We start from the raw sequence: 22,723 nt of genomic DNA on the forward strand, positions 1-22,723 counted from the left end.
ACTTAACTTCTCACATTTAAAACAGGGATATTAATCCTTACTGAGACAGAGTGGTTAGTAGAAGTGAAGTTTTGAAAGAGTTTTGAATACATCTATACAAGTTTATTTCCTATTTCCTCTTTTTCCTCTATAAAATCTGCGATTTTGAAAGTTTTGGGGACTTTTTTGGCTTTTTCTTTCCCATGAGAAGTGCAGACTGAATCTGTCTGTTGCTCCTTGAGCTTCAGATTACTTAGTGTGCAGTTCACATCATCATTCTCACTACCAGGACAGAGGGGGGAAAACAGCTCCCGCAGAGGAGGATCTGGTTGTCACAGATGCCAGTACCAGACTGAGAGCAGTCTGACACCTCCCAGCAAACTGCAGGTCTGTGCCCTGCTGTGCAAGTATGCCTGAAAGATAAATCTACCTTTAGACTTTTCTACTGATGACACTGAGTCTCCTGGAAATGGGAACAAACCGTCTGGAAAAGGGACTCCTTCCCTCCCTTCTTAAAAGAAGGCTCATTCACTGACATTAACACTGTGATAGACATCAGGATAAATGTGTGTGTGGTGCTGGTCCCTTCAAGCTTCTGTGCCTGTGCTGTTCATGTGTAAGCCAAGACACTTAAGCAATGGGTTGTAATTTCTTTCTGGTCTACCTGTGGGCCTTCAACTGGTTTTAAGGCGGCAGCCATGGTAGATTACTGTGCCTGGAAGTGAACATTTACTGTAGATAAGTCAAAACGACAGGTCTGGTAAACACCAGTGGTTAGATTCTGATCAACTACACAACATCTTTCTGATTCACAGAATCACAGAATGGTTTGGGTTGGAAGGGACTTTAAAGCTCATCTAGTTCCAATTCCTCCTGCAATGAGCAGGGACATCTTCAACCACATCAGGTTGCTCAAAGCCCTGTTCAGCCTTATCTTGAATGTTCCCAGGGATGAGACATCTAACATGGTCCCTTCCAACCCAAACCATTCCATGATTATGCACCAGCTGCACACTTACATGAGACAGAACTGAGCTGAAGGCAAGGCAGCCTGCTGGATTTGGCCAGAATGTCAAATCCCGTTCACAAAAAGAAACAACAAATACTTGTTAGAACTCCTAAACCTTATTTTTTTAACTGTTCTTTCCTTTAAAAAATGATAAAATATCAATTAATAGCAATAACAAAGCATGAGCCAAAAGGCTTTCCAACTAACACATGACCACAGGATGAATTTTGGAGCCCAGCCACTCAACAGTGCTCTCTCCAAGTTCTTTCCAAGATACACTAAGTGTGTTTGCTCTCCAATGAAGTGCAGGACACCATACCTGTCTTCTTACCTAACAGCGTTGTCGATGGAACAGTGTCTGATGATACTTGGAGATGGAATTCCGTTCACCCACACGACACAGATCAATGGAAATCAACAGACGATCGACAGGAAGAGAAGTCACAAAAGATGAAAACAAGGTTAGCTGGATCTCACACGCAGAAGAGTCAGTCTACAGCTCATATTTGGAACATACAAAAGCCAAGAACATTTAGAAATGAAAGAAAAGTCTGGCACTAGTACCTGAGTAGTAGGAATTCAACAAAGATTTGCTCTGAAGGGTTTTGCTTTGGACAGAAAATGAACAAGGAGAGGGTGATGCTAGGTAGGAAAGACATAAGGAAAAGACTTTAGACATATATTAAGAGAGAGAAAGAGAACAGGGAGAATGTTCCGCAAAGAACACAGTAATATGGGATATATAAGGCTTATCAAAATGAATTATATTTTTCATCTTGACATGCATATTATATTTATTACATTGTCACCATGATGGATTTTCTTTAATATAAGCACTCCAGACCCCAAATATAGAATTATAGTTATTGTAAATCAGTGTGCTTCTACACAGGGTACACATACGGAACCACATTCTAGAAATCCTGTTTTTTAAACAAAGGAACAAATTTACGTTTTTGTCTTTAGGAGAAATATCCTTTAAAACACCCCCCCAAAATACAAATTACAGACAATCAAGTGCAGTATTAACAGGAAAATACTCAACACAATGTACACTGGTGCCACAGAAATACACAGGTAGGATAGCAATTCTTTTGTTAGAACAATGCAAGGTAACAGGGGACTTGTTCTTCAACCTAAGACTGTTCATAGCAAATCCTATGATCCTTTCCCATGCAAACTGGGCTCTTTCAGGACAAGTATCTCTCCTATCTCCCACTTAAAGCATTAGCTTTCTCTGGACAAGAATCCACAAAGTATTTCCGTATTAATCAAATCTCTACGGAAAGGAGGCAGGGCTCAACATCTTCCCAGTAGATTCTTTTCTTGATAGTAAATTTGTGAGGCTGGTTTCTATCTACAACAGCATACACGTACATTCTTATGGCAATCCATCATTTCTGAATGTGTATTCTTTTGTTATAATTCTACATTCACTCTCAGAGCTACAGGCATTTATTTATCTATCTCTTCTTCCCAGTGTGGGGAAACAAGCTAATACAAATCTCAGTATATCAGAAAGATGACAATAGATAACAGGGAAAACTATCCCATAATCCAATAGAAGTAGATAAAACTCAGTATACATCAAAGTAATTTCAGAAGCAATTTTTGTATCTCTAGAGCAAATACCACTTAAAAAATTCATGTTACTCTATAGGGTGAACCGAGGAAGTCACTAGGCTGGGAGTCAGCAGAAATGCCTCCTAAGCTGTTTAGAATCATCTAGTAAATGAACTCACTCTCATTGTGCATTCTCCTGCCATTTTTCAGATTTACACCCTTTGAATACACGTTACAATAACCAAATTTCTCACAGCTTAGTCCTGCCCCTGCTGCTTTCAAGCCATAAAGCATCTCTCCTCCGGGGCCTCTAACATTTTTCCCCCTCTATTTTTCAGCCTACATCAGATCCTTCTCTTACTGTACTTGGAACCTGGCCACTTTTGCAGACCTGTAAAATAAGGTGTCAAGAAAGTAATTTGTTTGCCCAGTGTCACAGAAAGTCAACAGGGCTTGGAGCAGGATTCAGGTATCTGAGAGAATAAAAGAACTCACTGGGCCATCCTGCCCTGCCAGGAGCTGCTAATGATAAATTACTGAGACAGTGGAAGTTACACACCTCACTGCAGTGAGTCTGATTAAAACTGTTACTAACTGAGTTCTATGAATTGAACCGTATTTGTGAGACAGGAGGAGATGCCTAGATTCAGGAAAAGAAAAAAAAAAAAACACCGAAAAACATGTTTCCCACAACTCTGGAGAGTTTATTCCCCAGATCTCACCAGCTAGTGGCTTGTATCATGAGAGATGTGTGCACAGGGCTGCTTCCTAAACAGAGGTTCTTACAAGCACCAGTATGTGCACTGACAGGAAACACTTCCAGAGAGGGCCTCATGTAAGGGTAGAGATTAAGACTTCATTAAAAGCTCTCTCTGAGCTCCCTGCGGTGGCAGGTGAGGCCACACAGACCCCACTGGCCATGCAGAATGGTGGGGGCTCCTTCTTCTGGAAATGATTCTCCCTTGCTTTTGATAACATTTTTCTGAACTAGCAAATCCCACAAAAATCCCAAACCAGCACAAAAACCAGTTAAAGGGATTTAATGTTTTTTTCCTTTTATGCCTTTGATGAAATTTGACTTTTATTCTTTATTTTAAACTTGATTTTAGAACTTTTCACTAAAGAAAGCATGATGATCATGATTCCACAAGTCTGCATTTAGCAGGTAACCTAAAATTATCTAGGAGGTAGGAATAAGAACTAGATCTTGATGTAACCAACTATTGTGACATGCAGTAAGTCTAAATACCCTTGTATTTCATTCATCACAACAACATGCAGGATATGGGAAGGTGTGAGTTTACGTGTTTCTTATTAATATGATCCTTAATACCCCGAGTGCCACTCACTACATCTTTCTCATCTCCTTGTTCTTCCTAGTAAAAGCACGTTAACTTGGTTGCTGTACACTAGTACCACTAATGCAAACCTCAGCTCCCTACTGCTTCCAAAATGGTGCCTTTAAACTGTACTTCTGCCTGTCACATTGAAGCCACCTAGCTAACCTGCATCAGTGTCACTCCAGAATGTTGTCTTGAAAGCCAACCTCCCGAGCCAACATGTCACAAAAGTTAAGCACCCCCTGATAAATCAGCCTTTAGCAGAACTGGCTGCATTTTAAGATAGAATCCCAGCCTGGTTTGTGTTGGAAGGGACCTTAAGACTCACCCAGTTCCACCCCCTGCCACGGGCAGGGACCCCTTCCACTGGAGCAGCTTGCTCCAAGCCCCTGTGTCCAACCTGGCCTTGAGCACTGCCAGGGATGGGGCAGCCACAGCTTCTCTGGGCACCCTGTGCCAGCGCCTCAGCACCCTCACAGGGAAGAGCTTCTGCCTAAGAGCTCAGCTCAGTCTCCCCTCTGGCAGGTTCAAGCCATTCCCCTTGGCCTGTCCCTACAGGCCCTTATCCAAAGTCTCTCTCCAGATGCTCAGAATCAAACAGATCCTGCCAGAACCCTCCCAGCATGTCAGGATGGCTATGCTGGTGACTTGGAATTCTCCTGGATAAGCCCGATCTGTGGCATTTTAGCAGAGTAAAGCCAGAAGAGCAGCTCCTTTGTGCATCTCTGCTGAGACAATACACTATTGCTTCTCCCATCATACAGATGGGGTGCCAAACTGCACACAATTTATGTGCAATAACATCCCCTCGCGCACTCTTCTGATCTGTGCACAGATATTGCTGGATAATTTTAGGCTCACCTTGCCTCAAATTTGTCATCTTGTTTCGTAATAACCCTGTATCAAGGCAATGCCTCCACGTGACTCTGCAGTACCTGGAGGAACATGATGCTGCTTTCCAAACATTCCTGTAACAGAAGCATGCTCCAACACTGCAAGTCCCATCATTTAACTTCAATGGATTTAGGACAGACTTCTATTTTTAAAAAAGCAAGATATTTGAAAAAATTAACAACTGTGATGAGCCTGCTTCACCTTCACACAGTCCCTGGGGTAAAACCAGACAAGCTGGAATTGCCACAAACCAGTCTCTCTCTCTGCAAACACCTTTTCCTGATGCCATATGGTGTCAGAGACAGAGGCTGAGTCCAAAAATCTCTTCAGTTTAAACTCCTGTATGTACCAGTAAGAATTTTGCCTGAATAATGACTAACAGTGTAGAATGGAAGGAGGGACAAGGAGCTTTGCTTTGGGCCAGCAAAGATAAATGTCCAGTTCTCTCCCACTTTTCAGCAAGACCTGAGGACTCCCTGTTCAGCACAGAGCCTACACATCTTCCAGATGTCATCTGCATGAGTTTAACATTGAAAATATATGTGTTTTCCCTTAAGGCACTGAGACAGACTATCAGATGGAAGCTCCCTATGGGATAAGAGACAGGCAGCAAACTGGGCATGTGGAGCAGCAGGGCAGAGAGGGGTCACCCAGGAACAGCAATAGTGGCAGCAGGAGCTGACCAGTGGCCAAGCTGGAGAGACTAAGGAAGAAAAAGGCTTCTATAGGGAGCCCACTGTTGTTTTTTTTCTGTTGGAAAAGTATTGAAAATTACTGGGAGAGGAAGGAAAAGCTGGAGAGAAGGACACATGCCCTGCAAGGACACTGTCATCTGGAGATAACCTTGCTTCCAAGTCATTAAGTAATTGCGAGGTATCCTACTCAAAAAGGTGCTCTTGTTCCATTTGCTGTTGTGAGCTGGCAAGGTGACCTTGGGATTTAAAGCACTCAGCTTCTCTGTGTGGGCTTTCCTCAAAGAGGAGAGGAGTATTTCCATGTCACTGCTCCAACCAACTGCGGCTCCCATAACTGAGGGTCAAGATACTCTTCATCAAGAAATGTAGCAGTAGGGTAAGGGGTGATGGGTTTAAACTGAAACAGGAAAGTTCAGGTTAAATATAAAGCAGAAGCTCTTCCCTGTGAGGGTGCTGAGGCGCTGGCACAGGGTGCCCAGAGAAGCTGTGGCTGCCCCATCCCTGGCAGTGCTCAAGGCCAGGTTGGACACAGGGGCTTGGAGCAAGCTGCTCCAGTGGAAGCGGTCCCTGCCTGTGGCAGGGGTTGGAGCTGAATGATCTTAAGGTCCTTCCCAGCCCAAACCATTCTGTGATTCTGTGGTTCTATAGAGAGGGTGATTACCCATCATGATATCTGCAAATGCTATTTACTGTTGGGAGGCAAAAGGAAAATTTTTTGCTTCAATGGTTGATTTCAAAAGCCAGGATAGATAACCCCTGTAGAACTGCCTTAGTTAGCAGGCAGGTTAAGAAGTAATCCTATTCTCCTATTCAAAAGTTGGAGTAGGCCTCCATAGAAGCCTTTAAGTATTAAACTCTGTTAAAGCATTTTTTTTTTAAGAGGAAGTCTTTTACCCATAAAATTCCTGCATGAGCATGTGCACAGTACTGCAGAGACCAGAACTTACCTCCAACATCTTGGCACCCTGGACCTGGCAGTGAGATATCTGGAGAAATCAGGAAGGCTTAATGGTAATTGTTCCTTACGGATATAATAAGGAAAACAAGAAAAGAATGGGCTTGTGCCTTGACTCAGGCTGTGCTACAGAGGGAGGTGGTGCTAAAACCTGCAGTGATGTCAGACAAGCAAAGGGCTAACTGATTTAAAAAAAGAAAACCTGGAGGGATGCTTTTTTACAAAATTAGATACAACATATTTTCCATCGTTGCCATTTCAAGTAAATGATTCAGCTGGTTTAATTAGGCTCCCAAAATACCAAGGGGGTGGGAAAAAAAAAAAGAGGTCACATTTCCAGCTCATCTCTTCTCTCTTATTTTCTGGTTGGAAACAACTCCTCAAACTTGGAAAAATCCAGATACTTCAGAAAGTGTTAAAAACTTCCTTTTCCTCATACACCTCAGACAAGGTACCTTGCTGTTTCTAGGTTGCTACAATGCTGTCCTCTGCTATCCTGTCCTTCAAAGAGATGAACCACTGACAACTCTTACTGTCTCTTTAGAAGATACAGCTACTCAGCACCTGAGAAAATTAGATCTTGACTCATGTCAATTTAGTATCAAAGTGTTCACTGCTAGCCCTGACACCCCCCGACACCTATCTATCCATCTCACAGGGATGTTACACACAGGGACAGCAGCAACAGATGCAAATGGCACCTGGCATGACCTACAGGGAAAAGAAGAATTCACTCAGCCTGTCCCACTCACTCTGAGATGACAAATAAAGGTTTCAATGATAAACCACGTTTGTACCACTTCCGTGTTAGTAATTAGGGGAGAAAAAACCTCTTTACTGAAGATGTTTAAGGAAGACAAAAGGGGTTTAGCACATAGTTGTTTTTCAGAGCTGTTCCCTGTTCAGACTATAGCAGGCCAAGTGTCAAAAGAAGAAGTGACATCCCACAGTGTCTAAATTGAAATTTATTTCATATGACAGCGGTTACACAGCCACTATGCAATCCACCATGCACTCCATCTGCATCTAGTGAGGCTGAAGTATGACTTCGCATTGCTTTAACCACAAAACTCTTCCAGCCAGTTGGTTTACAGATATTAACTAAGATTAGTTTTACTGAGCCCGTGTGAAGAATGAACCGAGGACACAGACAAAAGAAGAAATGCTCTTTCCATTCCAGATCTCTAACCAGGAGACCATGCTTTCTGTCATAACAGTTTCACACAAAAGATGTTTTCTCATCCTACAAGTCAGCCCAGTGATTTGATTCGACTCTTATACTTACAAAAGAAAAAATATTTCTGAAGAACAAATAAACATGTGCCTTTTTGTCTGCCTGATGGGAGTTATTAGCACAAGACTATAAATTATTCTTAGAAGGAATGCTCTATCTGACAGTTAAAATAGGGGCAGTGTCAGAGACATTTCAGACAACTGATTTCTACCAAGCGTTTGCAACGATCTCTGTTACTGTCATTCCTAGCTCCTCAATATTGTGCCCATAGGAATAGGTTCTTTTAAGAACCTAGAGCTCTCCAAGGGGGACATATCCATTGCAAACAAGTTAAACTTACTGAATCCATTAACATCTTGGCAGCTGGAAGAGAAAGCTTCTTCATTGTGAACAGCACTGAGTTTGGTACAGGTCTTGTCAGAAGTAGCCATGGGACCCATCTCCCTCTGCGTGCTGGTCTGAGTCTCCTTCTGCTTCTTGGCTAGCTTCCTTTAGGGCATTTTGAAGAGGGGAGAAATCAAGGTCAGTTTTCCCTCATTAAAAACAAAGCAATGACAAAGTACTTTGAAAATCATGATTATCCTACTTAGTCAGACATGCAGGGCATTGTGACAAACTGCACAAGAGGAAAACCCACAACTTTCTCATGTAAGTTTTGTGGTGCACAGTAAATAGAATGATACCAGTCTTTGATCTTAGCTGTCCCTCCCAGGGTCTTATCTTGCACAAATCTGCATCACCCCAGCAGTAGGAATGCTAAAGTCACCCTCAAAGAGGGTCCTGGATGGGTGTCAGCTGCTCCAGGAGGAGTGGAGGGCTTGGGATCAGAACTGCTCACTAGGAAGTAAATGGAACATCTGCATCCATCCCATGGAGGCATCTGGACCTGGGATCGCCTCTGTGTGCTGCAGTGGGAAGCGTGACCTAAGCCTGTGTAAACTGGGAACTGGAGCAGGAGCTCTGCCTACAGGACAGCAGCCTCTATGGAATTCTGACACGGACTCAAACTGCACTGAGGATCAACAGTCAGTGAAGTGTGGGGCAAAAGAAAAGGTTGAAGATATTTTGGAAATGTCCAAATATGTCTCTGTTCTGGGAAAATTTGGTCTTTTCTTATTTTGAGGAGCCATCAAAACCATTGGCAAAAGCAGCAGCACTGCCTGCTCTGAAAACACAACCAAAGCCAAGAGTGTCAGAGGCTCCTCTTATGCAAACACAGCTAATAATAAGAAAATGAAGAAGCAGGAAGAGTGAGCTGCTGAGCTTCCACTGACATTTGACTGCCCCGTGCTTCATTCATATCAGAAAGCAGAACTCTTTAAAAATGAATGTGTGACATTCTGCAATCCGCACCTTGAGGAAACATCACACAAATCCCCAGCACCAGCAAAGCACTTTGCTTACATGTCTTCTGTAGATAAGAAAATAAAACAAAATAAAACTGAGAAAAAGAGATCTCCATAAGAAGGAGCTTCAGTTCCCTTTTTTTTTCCTCCAACTCGAAGAAGAAAAATAAATCCTGACAACAAAATCGTTTTGCAAAGAGGTTTTTCTTCACTAAGTTTACATGTTCATGGAAAGTACTACCCATCGTTTAAACTGCAGGAGATTCTGATAAAGATTTTCCTTGTAACATATTCAACCAAGCTTGCTTTACTCAAAATACATGTCATAGTGGCATTTCCAAGCAAGTTCAAGCACACATTTGCACTCCAGCCCTTCTTGAGGCCAGTTACACTCATTTGCAGAGAAGGGTCAAAGAGAACTAAAACCTTTGTGCCTGTGGGAAATCCCTATTTTAAAGCAAGCTGACCATCCAGAGCAGGGGAGCACAGATCTATGGAGAAATGTCCAATGCTTGATGCAAACTTCTGAACAAATACATCTGCTTCATCTGCTCAGCCGGTTGAGGTTCAGCCTTTTACAGCTAAGTGGTTTCAACTCAAACCTGTAGCTACTCAAATTGGGCACATAATTACAGGGTACAAATTTAGATCTCACTAAATCTCCGTGGTGTATCTACTTCTGCAGATGAAGATGCAAACAGGAGGACCATCCTTGAGTGATGAAGCAAAAAGCTGGCATTTAATGATGTTAAAAGCTTTGCTTCCAGTGTTCAGCAATGTTTTAGCACAGCCAGATTTATTAACTACAGGCTACAGACATGGGAGCCCCTCTATTTTTTGGGCTGTGGTAACAACAATAGTCTTGAAGTGTATTAACCCTGCTGTGTGCTTACTTTAATCCTTTAGATTTGCTAGTCATACATGCCTATGTGACTTCTTTGGCAACAGGAATTAAAATCTCTCAGTGGGAAACACTAATCCAAAATTCACAAGTCCTTAATAACAAGCACTGTGGACTGCTGGGGTGAGCCATTACAGACAGCCATGACTGCTGGTTAAAAATGGTGAGTCAAAAAGGGTGAATTCCTTATTAAATCCAGATTAAATTGTTTGTGGCAATAATTATCTCTTACGTCCCATTGCCTGGTATCTTCTCAGAAATGCCAACAAGCTACAAGAAGCTGGAATTGGCAAACTCTTTTTCTCTTTCAGTGAGCGAACAATAACATTTCTGCATGTGCTAGGCAGGACAAAATAACCCCAAACCCAAGCCCATTAGTCCCCACAGGCCTGCTTACAAAAGCCCTATGCAAAGCAGTTCTACCTGGTCCTGTAGAAGACAGAGAGGCCCCTAAAACACTGGCTTGAATGCCTAAAAAGAAAAGGTGACATGAGTTTCAAGTTCTCACGCTAACTCGCACACACAGACCGGCCGCCTCTGCGCAGGGGGGACCAGCTCCCGCTCACCCGCGCTCAGAGAGAAGCCGCACAGGAAATCCTGCTGCGCCTGGGAAGGCTGCTGCGCTCTTCCCGCAGCACGTTATCAGTTTCCACCTTTCTCCCTCTCTATTCCAGGAATTTAAAAACTCTTCATCTAAATTTAGAGGGAAGAGGCAGACAGATCTCTTTTGAGGATTTCAGCACTAAGCTTGCCAGACACATCAAGGGGCTCTTGGTTTCTAAATGTGCCTTTTCTGCCTCTGTTACGTGTCTGGATGGAGTGGCAGCACAGGACTAAGCCTATTTGGGCCTTACCATCATTGTAATTCATAGAAAGGATTATAAAATCAAATGACTAGCACTTTCTAGAATGTTAGGGATGTGACTTAAACCCACAGCTAGGTAGAGGTTTATTTCACAGCATGTCAAAATGCCTTCGAATTGGAAAAGCATTTATCTAGACATTTTGTTTCCCAAAATAGGCCACTTCAAGAGATCTTTGTCACTCACTGACCAGCTGCATTGGTGCCACAGCTCCTGCTCTCCTGACTGACCAGCCTCCCCCAGACACAACTGCAGACCCGGATGAAACTGCAATCAGTGCATGCGTGTCAATCAGTGCATGGGTGTCAGCCATGGGTGGGCTGCAGCCTGCCACCAGCATGCACCCAGCACATTCTGACACCAGGCACAGAGACGCTTCCCATCTCATGCATTAGACAGCTGAAAAAGGGAAGAACTAAAGGACCAGGCAGATATTTGGAAGAAGATTCTGATACAATCAATACAGGGTGAAATGACAAACTCAATAAGGTGATATTAATGGCTGATTTACACTTAAGTGTAAGGAACATGTGACAAGAAGAAAATGGGAATCCAGGGATGGGGTTTACTGGATTGCCCTTTTTAGTTAAACGGGGTTTGTAAATGAATGCACTATACACACACAGGATGGATGAGACAGAAAGATGCTCAAAGTAGAATAAAACTGTGAAGCCAGCTGTACCATCAGGCAGTTGACGATGACCCAGCTGAAGCACAGATAAAAGTTACTGGCACTGAACCTCAACTAAGTGTGAATTTGGTAAAAACAAAATAAAGATGGAGATTTGATTCAGCTATTTTTGAAACTTCTACTGTATGATCAGGTCCCCATTTTGCAGTTTTGGATAAATATTAGGGATTACTTTTCTAAAGCAGCTTCAAACTCTTTGTATATCAGTTTTACATGCATGAAGGCTAAATCTGTATCAGCCACTCCTAAAGAGCTCCTCTACATGTACGTTGACAGATTTTATTTTAGATGTCTCACAGGGCTGGATTACATACACTATAATGTGGATTTGCATGCACAGGTAATTGAGACATTAGGTATAGATCACCTAAGTTAAACATGAAATTTCCTCCTACAGAGAAGAACTGCATATTGCCCTCATTTTCTATAAGCAATTTAAGAATGCTACAGAACACAATTCCTTTTAGATATTTGTGTGCAGCAGCCTGCTAGGAGTATACATATTATTTATGATGAAATCTGCACAAATTTCAGGCAGGCAGCGACCAGCCGTGCAAACACCCAGCACTGGTTAAATAGCAGTTCTCTGTCCCCTAAACCTGTACTAGATCACAAACTCAATTTGAAAGAACAGTTTCATGCTGGTGTAAAAATAAGGGAGGGATTATACATGGCACTAGGGTCTGCAAACTGCATGTAATCCTCCTGCTCTTGCTGAGAATCCCCAAGGCCTCTGCTGCAATACTGCACATCAAATAAGACGTTTGCCAAGGGGACATGAACAAGAAAGGTAAATCTAGAAACCATGACATACAAGCAAAGGCCAAAGGAAATATGGATCTTTAATGCAGAGAAAAGAAAATCAAACAGAGCTGATAGGTCTTCAAACATATGAAAAGACTCCACATGGGGAAGCTGTTCTGCCTGCCTACAGGGGCTAGGAAAAAAACAATAGAGCTAAGCCATGGATGTGCAATTCATCTTAAACTCTGTGCACTGGAGGCTGCCCATCTCCAGCTGACCATGCAGGCAGGCTGAGCAACGTTGACAACTGGAGGTCTTTAACTGGAGAGCAAGAGGAAGGAGAGTTAAAGCAGTGCAGCCTTCTGGGAGCCTGACATGTGGGTATCTCCTGCCCGTGCTTTGATGGTCCTGCTTGAAACTGCAGCTCATCCCAGGCTCCCTTCGTGCAGACTGTAAGGAAGGGCAGGGACACCTTCCACTAGAGCAGCTTGCTCCAAGCCCCTGTGTCCAACCTGGCCTTGAACACTGCCAGGGATGGGGCAGCCACAGCTTCTCTGGGCACCCTGTGCCAGCGCCTCAGCACCCTCACAGGGAAGAGCTTCTGCCTAAGAGCTCATCTCAGTCTCCCCTCGGGCAGGTTCAAGCCATTCCCCTTGGCCTGTCCCTGCAGGCCCTTGTCTCAAGCCCCTCTCCAGGTTTCCTGCAGCCCCTTTAGGCACTGGAGCTGCTCTAAGGTCTCCCCTTCAGGAGCCTTCTCTTCTCCAGGCTGAACCAGCCCAGCTCTAGCACCCTGTCTTCAAATACTCTCTAGCCTCAGCATATTGGCAGCTTACTGCTTCTTATAGCCACTCTAAGGGCAAATCCTCCACTTACAGGCACATATAATGACAACTTTACTTGCACTATTTTAGCAGCTGCCATGGTGAAGCCAAACTCAGTGCAAGTCATTGCAGGAGAAGAGGGAATTCCCTAGAGTAAAGGTGAAGAGTGAGGCACAGCTGCACCACTTTTTACTTGCAAAGCAAACATTACCTGACACAAGGAAGGGATCTAATGTAGATATAAGATGCTGTCAGTATTTACACTCTGTGTATACAAGCACAGGGTCTTGAAAAATGTAGGGCTGCACTCCTGAAGCTTTACTTATCATTTACCTGTAACTACCTAAACCTTAGACAGGAAAGATGCATATAAGAGCCATACAGATTAAGCAGATGCTGGTGCAGCCAGCAAACACTGCCCTCTGCAAAGTGTAGGCTTGCAATCACCACACAGACGTTCTAAATAAATCTCACTTTCTGGAGTTTAATTATACTTTCTTTTAGTTGCTTTCACTAGACTGTCAGAACTGGTGATTCATGGTTCTGGTTTTCCAGCATCTAACGAGAAACCAGTTTCTTCTTAACGTCCTGATTTAGCAAGCTGACCTGTGCAGGCAGATCCCCCATCCATGGAAATACATGGAGATATTTGTGTATGTCTGTGGTTATACAGAATTTTGGCTATAAATAACCGATGTTTTATTTCTTTTCAAATGGCCCACAAAGGGTGGAAATAAATTCAGCTCTGTTATTTCAGAAATGGCAAGTGTAAATTTAGCCTAATACCTCTGACAGAACCTCTCTGGTGCAAAGAAACTCCTGGCTGACACCTCCACCACAACTAAAAATGGTATGGAATTGGGATGGAAGTTAAAGGGGCTTCCTACACTGCAATGGGCTTGGTACTCTGGCCAGCTCAGGGAAAAGGGAAACAACATACTGGCCATTAAGTGACCTTTCCTTATAAATAACACTACCCTGAGTGCTTGTAGCACATACGCGAAGCTATGTATTTCCAGAAATACTTATCTGGCCTGATAACACCCTTGATTCCATTTCATTCCACAAACATTATGCAGCCCAGGAGAAAAAAACCACCAAAAACTAAACCAACATTTCCATTCACAACAGCATTTCCATTCCTTTTCCTGGTGAGGATTTAATAAAGCCTTGACACGGGTTGCTGCAGCCGAAAACACTGCTCAGAAGAGGAGTCTGTCATTTAATGTAAAGCCTCCTTCAAAGCAGATGAACTGCTGTCTGTGTCTCCAGCCAGGAAAAGAAACAGCAGCTTCCACCCGCGGATGGGCTGCTGTCTCATGCCGCAAATCATAGCTGGTAATACATTAAACTGCAGTGCAATGTGACAGAGCTGGTAACTGTGTACAAAACCTTGATGACACCTGTATGGGTGTAGATACAGAGTAACTCCTCTGAAAAGTTCATACATGGCCCTGGCAACAGCAATGTGCTGAGTGCACCGGGACAGGAACTCTAAATTCCACATCCCGTTCTTCCCATCACAGACTGAGTTCTATTCAAAGATCTCAAATCATAAGCAACTAGCTTTTAATGATGGGTAAATGGAAGTACACAGAACTGTGTCAATCCTGCACAATGACTTCCTTAGGAATAGAGGCCTTCTGGGTTTGTATTTCCACTTGAAGCGTGTTAAAGATCTTTATGGCCTTCTCTTTCAGCCATAATATCCCTTCCTGTATGGTACAGGAAGTTTTTAATGGAGTATTGCTATACAGAACCCCCATAATAACTATTTACCTGTAACTATGTACGCACAAAATAGCTAAAAGAGCTGCTCTTATAAGTCAGTATCTTCGGTTGGTCTCACCCAAGCTGCAGGTCCTCAAGCATCTTACAGAATCAGGCTTTGTGGTCCTGGATTGCAGCAGAACACAGGACAGGCTGAAGGCAGAACTCAAGTCTAGAGATTACGACAATGCTTATGGCCTCTCTGTAAAAACCAGTTACTCCTGATGTAAGGCTCTGTGACTTTACCAGGTTTATCATTAAAACCTCTTTAGAAGAGTTTGGGTTGGAGATTTTGGTCCCTAACAAGACGAAATGCCAGATGACATAGGGCTGAGAATTATCTGAAAGCAGATAAGAATTACTCCAAGAAGCACAACTTTGAAGTCCAGAAATTGAAACTAAAACCACAGTGATGTAGTCCATGGGGTCTTATTTAAATGTCTGCCAGCAGATCCATCCAAGAACCTACTGGCAACTCATTCAACTGAATTTGGCTTCAGGACTAAAATATTCATACAAGGTCATAACACCAAAAACAATCCTATTGGAAATACATATACATGCTGCTGCTCTTGTTCTCACAGCTTTTCAAATAAACTTAAATCAAACCTCTTGCTCATAGGAGGCTGCTGCAATTTCTACCAGCTTTGGCTAAGAATTACACAGTCCTTTGCAATTTCAGATTTTCATCTGCAGTCATAATGAAATGTCCAATTTCATGTGAAAGACAACACTCAATAAAACCTCATCATGTGCTCCTTCATGGATTCTCCCGCTTTCTTCTCTCACTACTGGAGCGTTCCTCCATTGTTAAGGGAAAAATGAAACCACAAGCAGAGCTTGGTTTTCCAAGATCAGGGAATAAGCAAATTGTCAATCTGAAACCAAATGCTGACATGCATAGAATGGTAGAATCATAGAAGAGTTAGGGTTGGAGAGGACCTTAGGCAGGGACACCTCACACTAAGCCATGTCACCCAAGGCATAGCCTGATGATGGAAGTATTTACTGTGTGATGACTACTTATGTGTTACCTCTACCACAAATACACTACAAGTATCAGAGCTCATGCTTGATGTGGTACTTGGGACACCACAAGCACAGAGCTAAGAATGAGCTCTCTGCAATCAATGTTGGGTACAGTACTAGGGAGATGCAGTTTTATGATTTTTGCATCCTGAGCTCAAATCTCCATCGAGTGCTTCAGTGGGCTGCTATGAAGACATAAGCTTGCCTGATGATACCTTTGGCTTGTCTCTGCTACGATATACTGCATGGTGTACACCTGCCTTATCAAATCTTATTAAACCACTTGCTTCTGCTACTGCTGAAGCTCATTGCAACCTCAGACTTGGGTGGCCTCCACAAGTCTGTCTCTTCACTTTTCCTGAGTCATTCTCCAGTTCCCTGAGAATACAGTTCTAGTGTATTGATCTACCAAAGCCATTACAAGACAGCAAAGAGACTGTTTAATAATACCCTTACTTCTCAAGCACAGTAATTCTCAGCTGTTTAAAGCAATGCTGTTGTGCAGCTGTTGTAAAGGGGTCACACAGGGCTCAGAAGTTGATTCATCTTTTTAAATACACACATCTCAAAGTAAAATAAAGCAGGGAACATCCTGACCACACACTGCTGCTGAAAGAACACAAAATTATCATGGAAAACTGAGGTCTGCATTTTTCAGGCAATGGTGCTGACTGGTGAGGAAACCAAATCAGCAGATGAGTGCAGAGGGCACTTTCCTGGTGTTCATGAGAAACGTGCAGAAGAGAAAAGGTTGTAGCAAGAAATGCAACCAGCTAGGAGCACCTATGTTTAGACTGTTTCCTACTTTAACACTTGTTTAAACTTCTCTTGGAATCTGACTACTCAAGGACAAATTCCATTCTTGGTGAACCACTGAGAAGTCTAGAGGAAACGGAGTTACTCTGCATTTGCAACTGGAGAAAGTCAATGCTCATTATGGTGTCTTTAGGCTCCTTACATACTTAGTAAGTGGGGAAGGTTCCTCTTTCAATTATTTTCTGATGGGTCATTAAGAAGCAAAATCACTCCAACAGGTAGCACAAAGGGATCCTCACACTTAACTTCTTTGCCCTGCTCTGTATGCAACTCATATGGAAAAGAAGTCAACTTCCACTAAAATTATTTAGTGCATTATTTAATGCACTCATTTCACTGACCTGCAAACACCTTCCAGATGTGTCCACAGGACAAAGTCACAAGATCAAGACAAAGAAAACTGTAGGAATAGGCAAAGGAGGAGGTTGTCAGGGGTGGTGGAGGGCTAGCACAGCAGATGTGGCCTTTTGACAACTCTGTTGATGTCAGAGCCCTGGGAGGTCTGGCAGGCTGCTGCTTTGGGGGGAAAGGTTTAGGTCAGTGATACAGCTGCTGATTCTGCAAGATGGAGAGGGGAGACCTGCTTCTCTCAGCAGGAACAGTTGCTTTCTCCATGCCTCCCAACTCCTTGGTGACAGCAAAGGCATCCAACAGTTCTCCAGGGCTCTTTCCTCAGATCACTGATCCAGTCCTCTCCTCCTCCTGATCCTCAGACAGATATTATCCTGGCACAAACAGCTTGGCCCTGATTACTTTCCAGCCCCTCAATCTTTAGAGAACAGATGGCTCTGGAAGAACTGATGTGTGAAGCTTTTTCATGCACTTTAATAACTGCCTTAATTATGCAGCATTGTCATTAGGACTGGACAGGTGATTTGGGTCTGAATAGCTGAACCACTTCATCATCCACGTCTAAGCTGGAACTTGTAATCTGGAAACTCCAGGAGCAGGGATGTTTGTTGAGCTAATGGCAAGTCCTGTGTGTCTGAAAGCTTACATTTTAAAAGAGCTTATATTCATGGCTGAGAAATCCCTAACAGTGACTTTCTGGTGGGCATTTCCCTGCAGCCTGGCTAAATACAGAGGAGAATGACAAAAAGGTGTGGTTGGGACACTGTATTTGTCCATTAGCATTTGAAGAACTATCAACCATAACTGACATATCTGTGTTTGCAGGCTCAGTTACAGGTGCAATGGTAAACCAAGAAAAACATAAAGAGTGTGAAACTGAGAAAATAAAACACAGGCTGCTGGATAGACAAGGATAAATGGAGTGATTAAAAAAAAAGAAGAATACGACAAAGCACAGAATTACCCCAGCCAAGTACTTACAAGTAGTAGGAGTAGGAATATGCATTTCTTCTAAATATCGTCAGCCAGTCAGATGAACAAAGTATCCAAAAGGAGAAAAAGAAGAAAAAACACAGAATTAGATTTATATGAACTCTGGGATTATCCCTTTCAATCTACAAAGAATTTGTGTTGCCTCTTGTACTGAGCTACTATTTCCCTACTCTTTTGTCAGCAGCTTTTACGTGGGTGAGGAATGGATACTGAAGCGGAGGCAGGGAAACACAGGCTGTGTTACTACTTCTGCTATTGACCTGTGTCACCCCAAGTAAATCCCCTCACCTCTTTAACTTTGCCATGTCAGTAACACAGGTCATGAGACTTACCTTTGCCTCTAAAGTGCTTTGAGATTTTTGGAGTGGGAAGAAATATGTGCAAGCTATTAATATAAATAACAAGAAACAGGAAAGTGACATGCAAGAACACCAGATTTCTGGAATACTTCGACAATGAACAAATTGTGTGATGATAAATCAAGCTTCATCCAACTCTAAAATGCAAATAGTTCATTAACAATTCAAGCTTCTCTACATATTTATAGATGAGCACTGGGTATGCATTAGCTTTTGCGTCATTGTGATTAAGCCTTTTCTATTACAGGTTTTCAACAATGCACTTCAGAACATTCTGATACGGTTTTGAGCAGTGCCACAAAATGAGCCTTAGCAATCAGTTAGAACCTAAGAGGTGATGTCTTCCCTCTTATAGCTGGAAAAGGGCTTCTCTGAAAAGGCTGGTTCACAACAGATCTAGCCCATGTTATCAGATTCAGAGCTGAGAAAGCAGCAGCAATGATCAAGACAGGGGAAACAATATTGAAACACAAGCTTCAACCACTTGCACAGCTTTAAAATTCCATCCTTGAAGACACTACAAATATCAGAAAGTACAAATGCAGGGTTCAAGTGTTCACTTTATGGATGCTCTGAACACAGCTTCCATAAGCACACACGGAATCCAGATTCCGCACAATTACTCTGTGCACAATTGCCCTCCTTGCTATGCATACACCAGGTAAAGGATGGTGACTTAAGAGACGTTCAAGAGGATTACTCTGAAATAACATGTTTTTCCGGTGATGACCCCTACTATAAACCTGAAATTCTGACCAGATTCGTGCTATGTAGCAATTTATTCAAATGACACCAATTCCAAGGTCCATCTGAATGAATGTTTAACATAATGCTATTATCTCCTGACACCCATGCCATAGCAATGCATCAGGTAAGGTGCAGTGCTTGCCACTTGAGCTTCACTCACTGGGAAATTCCAAGTTCCTCTGAACCTCTAAACGAAGGGAAAAGTCAACAGGAGGTGGAAAAGGAAGAGGCCACACAGCTGAAGCCTCTACACCCCCCAACTGATCCCATTAAACCAACCCCTCTGATAGTCAATACCAGGTTTCACTCACAACGATCAACCATAATTACTCTGCTGAACATCTTGCTGTACTTTCTGCTTGCCTCATGTCCTGGCCAGCAGACACATGTGATCACACAGACTCTTAGTTCTCATTAAAAAGCTGTGTAAATCCCTCAAGGCTGCAGAGGAAAGCTCAGGAAGACTTATTGCAGAAGGACAGAAAATAAAGGAAGACAAACAAAAGGAGGATTGTATTTTGGAATTGGATAGGATTTTTTGGCCCAAATTCTCCCCCAAAATGCAACCTAAAATAAGGAATTCCTAAGGAATATTTCTAAACTAACTTAAAACTGTGAGAGTTACGGATCACTAAAAACATGCCCTGAACTTAAAATGTGTCACACAAATTGCAAACCTGCCTGTCAGCCACTTGAAATAGGGACACAGAAGGGACACGGATCACTGAATGTGCAAATGCCCGTTGTTAACTCTATCCTACAGCTTGGGTATGTTCTGCTCAAGAGGCTTTGGGGTTTTATTTAATGAGTTTAAGGTAACAACCTAAATCCTAATGCAGAATAAGGAGCTGGATTTTCATAGAAGGAACTAATCCTAGACCCTACATAGCCCCAAATCTCCTTTTTTGCTACCAACAGCAGTTTAAAGAACTTATATACAGTGCACCCATGACAGGCTGTCTGATCCTATTTATTCAGTCTTATCCTTAAAGGGGTCAGTAGAGGCTTTGTCTGCTCAACGCACCAGCCTGAAAAGTGTCACACTCCTCACTCCAGGGAAATGCAAGTCAGGATGACACGAGTGTTCACACTGCCCGGCTGAAATCAGAACTGACCAAAATCTAATCCTTTGGGGGGGGCAGAGTCAAAGGGTATTTTCTCCAGAAAAGGAGTTTACAAATGTCTTGTTTCTCTTATTTCAGCTTGCTTTCACTAACTGGCCCTGTATTCTCTAACTGGTCCTGTCTTCCCAATTGCTCTGAGAGGCTGTGGCTGCCCTGTCCCTGGCAGTGTTCAAGGCCAGGTTGGAAACAGGGGCTTGAAGCAATCTGCCCTAGTGGAAGGTGTCCCTGCCCATGGCAGGGGGCTGGAACTGGACGCGCTTTAAAGTCCCTTTCAAACCAAACCAGGCTGGGATTCTATTGCATAAAAGTATTTAATACTGAGAACAAACAAGCTACTTAGAGAAACAGCAATGTTTTGATACAATAAAATGAGCTATTTCTAGGTATGTACCTATTAATGAAAGAAAGTGGTGCTGCGTTTATGTGGGCAAATACACCCATGTGGGCACTCATTCACTGTACCACTTGTACATTAACAGGCTAAACGATGTAGTTACAATTAGTGTCCATCTATGTATGATGACAGCAGAACTGCAAACAAGCAGCCAGTGCCCTCCCAAACCCAAGAAAACAAATGTTAATGGTTTTGATTTTAGAGACTGTAAGGCAGTCATATTTACAACAGAACTTTCTATATACACAATTTTTTCACAGATACACACATACAGAAACTTTAGCTCACTTCAAGAGACTAAAACTTGTAGATAACAAAAGTAAAGTCAAACCAAATTGTCCACTGCGTAAACATTCTGCCTGGCTTAATTTATCTTCACAGATCTGACTAAAACCTATAAAACACTGGCAGCCCCCAGAAATTTGCAAGTCATATCGTCTATTGAAACTATGAGCAACTGGGCAACACTTGCTCACGTCTTGCATATGAAGGCTCATATTATTTGGTGCATCTCACAGAAACAAAAAGCAGTTTCTGATCTGTCTAATACTAATCTCAAACCAGTACCTGCCTTCTCTTAGTGCTCTGTCTCTCCTAGTCTCTTTCCCTCCTCTGTTCTTTGCCCTGATTAACAAAAGGCTTCATTCAGGAAATCCACTACTGTGCCTATTACCCATGATCTATGATGTCCTAGCCCATGAACAAATGTCACTGTGATATTTTCCAGCTCCATTTCAAGAAAAGGCCTCACGTTTGTCTAATTACATTGTTTTTCTTTACTGTTGCCTGCCTTAGCTTTGGTGAACTGAGCAGGGAACTCTTTTTAAAATAAGGTTAATGCAAAAATCGATTGCAAGAGCTTAAGCTCCTGATGTTTCTGTTTGTAAAACAGAACGAGAACTTTACTGTGAAACTGCTCTCTCAGACAAGTGTGAGCTTTCAGCTGTGCTCCTCTGAAATTCAAACCAACCTGTGGTCCAGAGGCCTTTCATTTTTATAAACGCTGCTCCCAATCTGCATTAGTTTACAAATGAAATGAGCCTGACAGGCTTGAGTTCATCTTCAGGGACCACTTGTCCATATGCAGCTCCAAGACTCAACTGGATGCAAGTGGTGGTGCCCGTTCAAGGGAGACCTGGAGTGGAGTGATGGGCTGGTTTGTCAGTGATGCTGGAGGTGTGCTCACAGAGCCAAGGACAGCAATGCTCCCCAACCTTCCTGCACTCATAGCTTCCAAATAGGAAAAGATTTTAAAGTCGATGAGCCAGATTATTTCTTATAATAGTCTGTATTCCAGTGGGTAACCTTGCAAACGATAGCAAACAGGCCAAGAGCAATACAGGCTGCAGGGATTTTGCATTCTGGCAAGGAGCAACCCAGAGCAAAAGGTAATTTTTCAGCTCTGGAAGGAAAAAGGTGAGAATTTATATTTCTAATACTCCCAACTCACTCACTTTCTTAATTTAATTTTGAAGCAAGATGTCTCAGGTTAACAGGGCCTGTGGCAAAGCTAGATATAATAACATTCTGTCCATGGGACATCACACCCAAACTGACTAAACATTGAAGCTTTTGGGACCTGGCTGGTTCCATAGAAGAACATGTGTATAGCGGGGGGGGGGGGGTGGTGGTGGTGGTGGTGGTGTGTGTGTGCAGCTTCAGTCAACTCTAGCATGGGAATTTTTATATCAAGCTGTCCTGGTTTTGGCTGGAATAGAATTAATTCTCTTCCCAGTACCTGGTGCAGTGCTGTGTTTTGGCTTTAGTCTGAGAATGATGCCTGTAACACACTGATGGTTTAGTTGTTGCTCAGTAGCACCTACCCTGATCAAGGACTAGATGAGCTTTAAGATCCTCTGCAACCCATACCAGTCCAGGATTCTATGACTTTATGAATACTTCTTAAAGTACGTTGCCTCATAAGAGTATCCTTACCTCTCTGACTTAGCATTTGGCAGGTTACATCACAGAAAAACTGTCCTGGTCATCATGAAAAGTCACTGTTTGTTTTCTGCCCAGCAATATACATGATTTATAATAATAATACATGATGGGACAGAAATGCTATCAACTTTTAATAGCTTGTGAAATACACCAGATGTGGC

General features: G+C 42.8%; 1 protein-coding gene across 9 annotated transcripts in view; it reads right to left on the minus strand.

Moving 5' to 3' along the window:
* PTPRT (protein tyrosine phosphatase receptor type T) overlaps positions 1-22,723 on the minus strand; it is a 548,712-nt gene that overhangs the window by 262,858 nt on the left and 263,131 nt on the right. For 4 of the 9 annotated variants that reach the window (XR_009728966.1, XM_061376778.1, XM_061376775.1 and 1 more), the window contains 5 exons: positions 17,983-18,012; positions 10,340-10,387; positions 8,010-8,158; positions 1,553-1,630; positions 1,320-1,355 (listed from right to left, as the gene is read on the minus strand). Coding sequence is in view for 8 of the 9 variants with exons in the window: in XM_061376778.1 (XP_061232762.1) it covers positions 1,320-1,355; positions 1,553-1,630; positions 8,010-8,158; positions 10,340-10,387; positions 17,983-18,012 (341 nt within the window). In the remaining variant the exon portion in view is untranslated. The remainder of the gene's footprint in view (positions 1-1,319; positions 1,356-1,552; positions 1,631-8,009; positions 8,159-10,339; positions 10,388-17,982; positions 18,013-22,723) is intronic. The other 5 variants (XM_061376782.1, XM_061376780.1, XM_061376776.1 and 2 more) reach the window with 4 other exon arrangements.

Source organism: Neopsephotus bourkii, unplaced genomic scaffold (assembly GCF_033783945.1).
Source record: "Neopsephotus bourkii isolate Nb327-2 ecotype Australia unplaced genomic scaffold, CSIRO-AGI_Nbou_v1 NB_1737, whole genome shotgun sequence".
NCBI lineage: Eukaryota > Metazoa > Chordata > Aves > Psittaciformes > Psittacidae > Neopsephotus > Neopsephotus bourkii.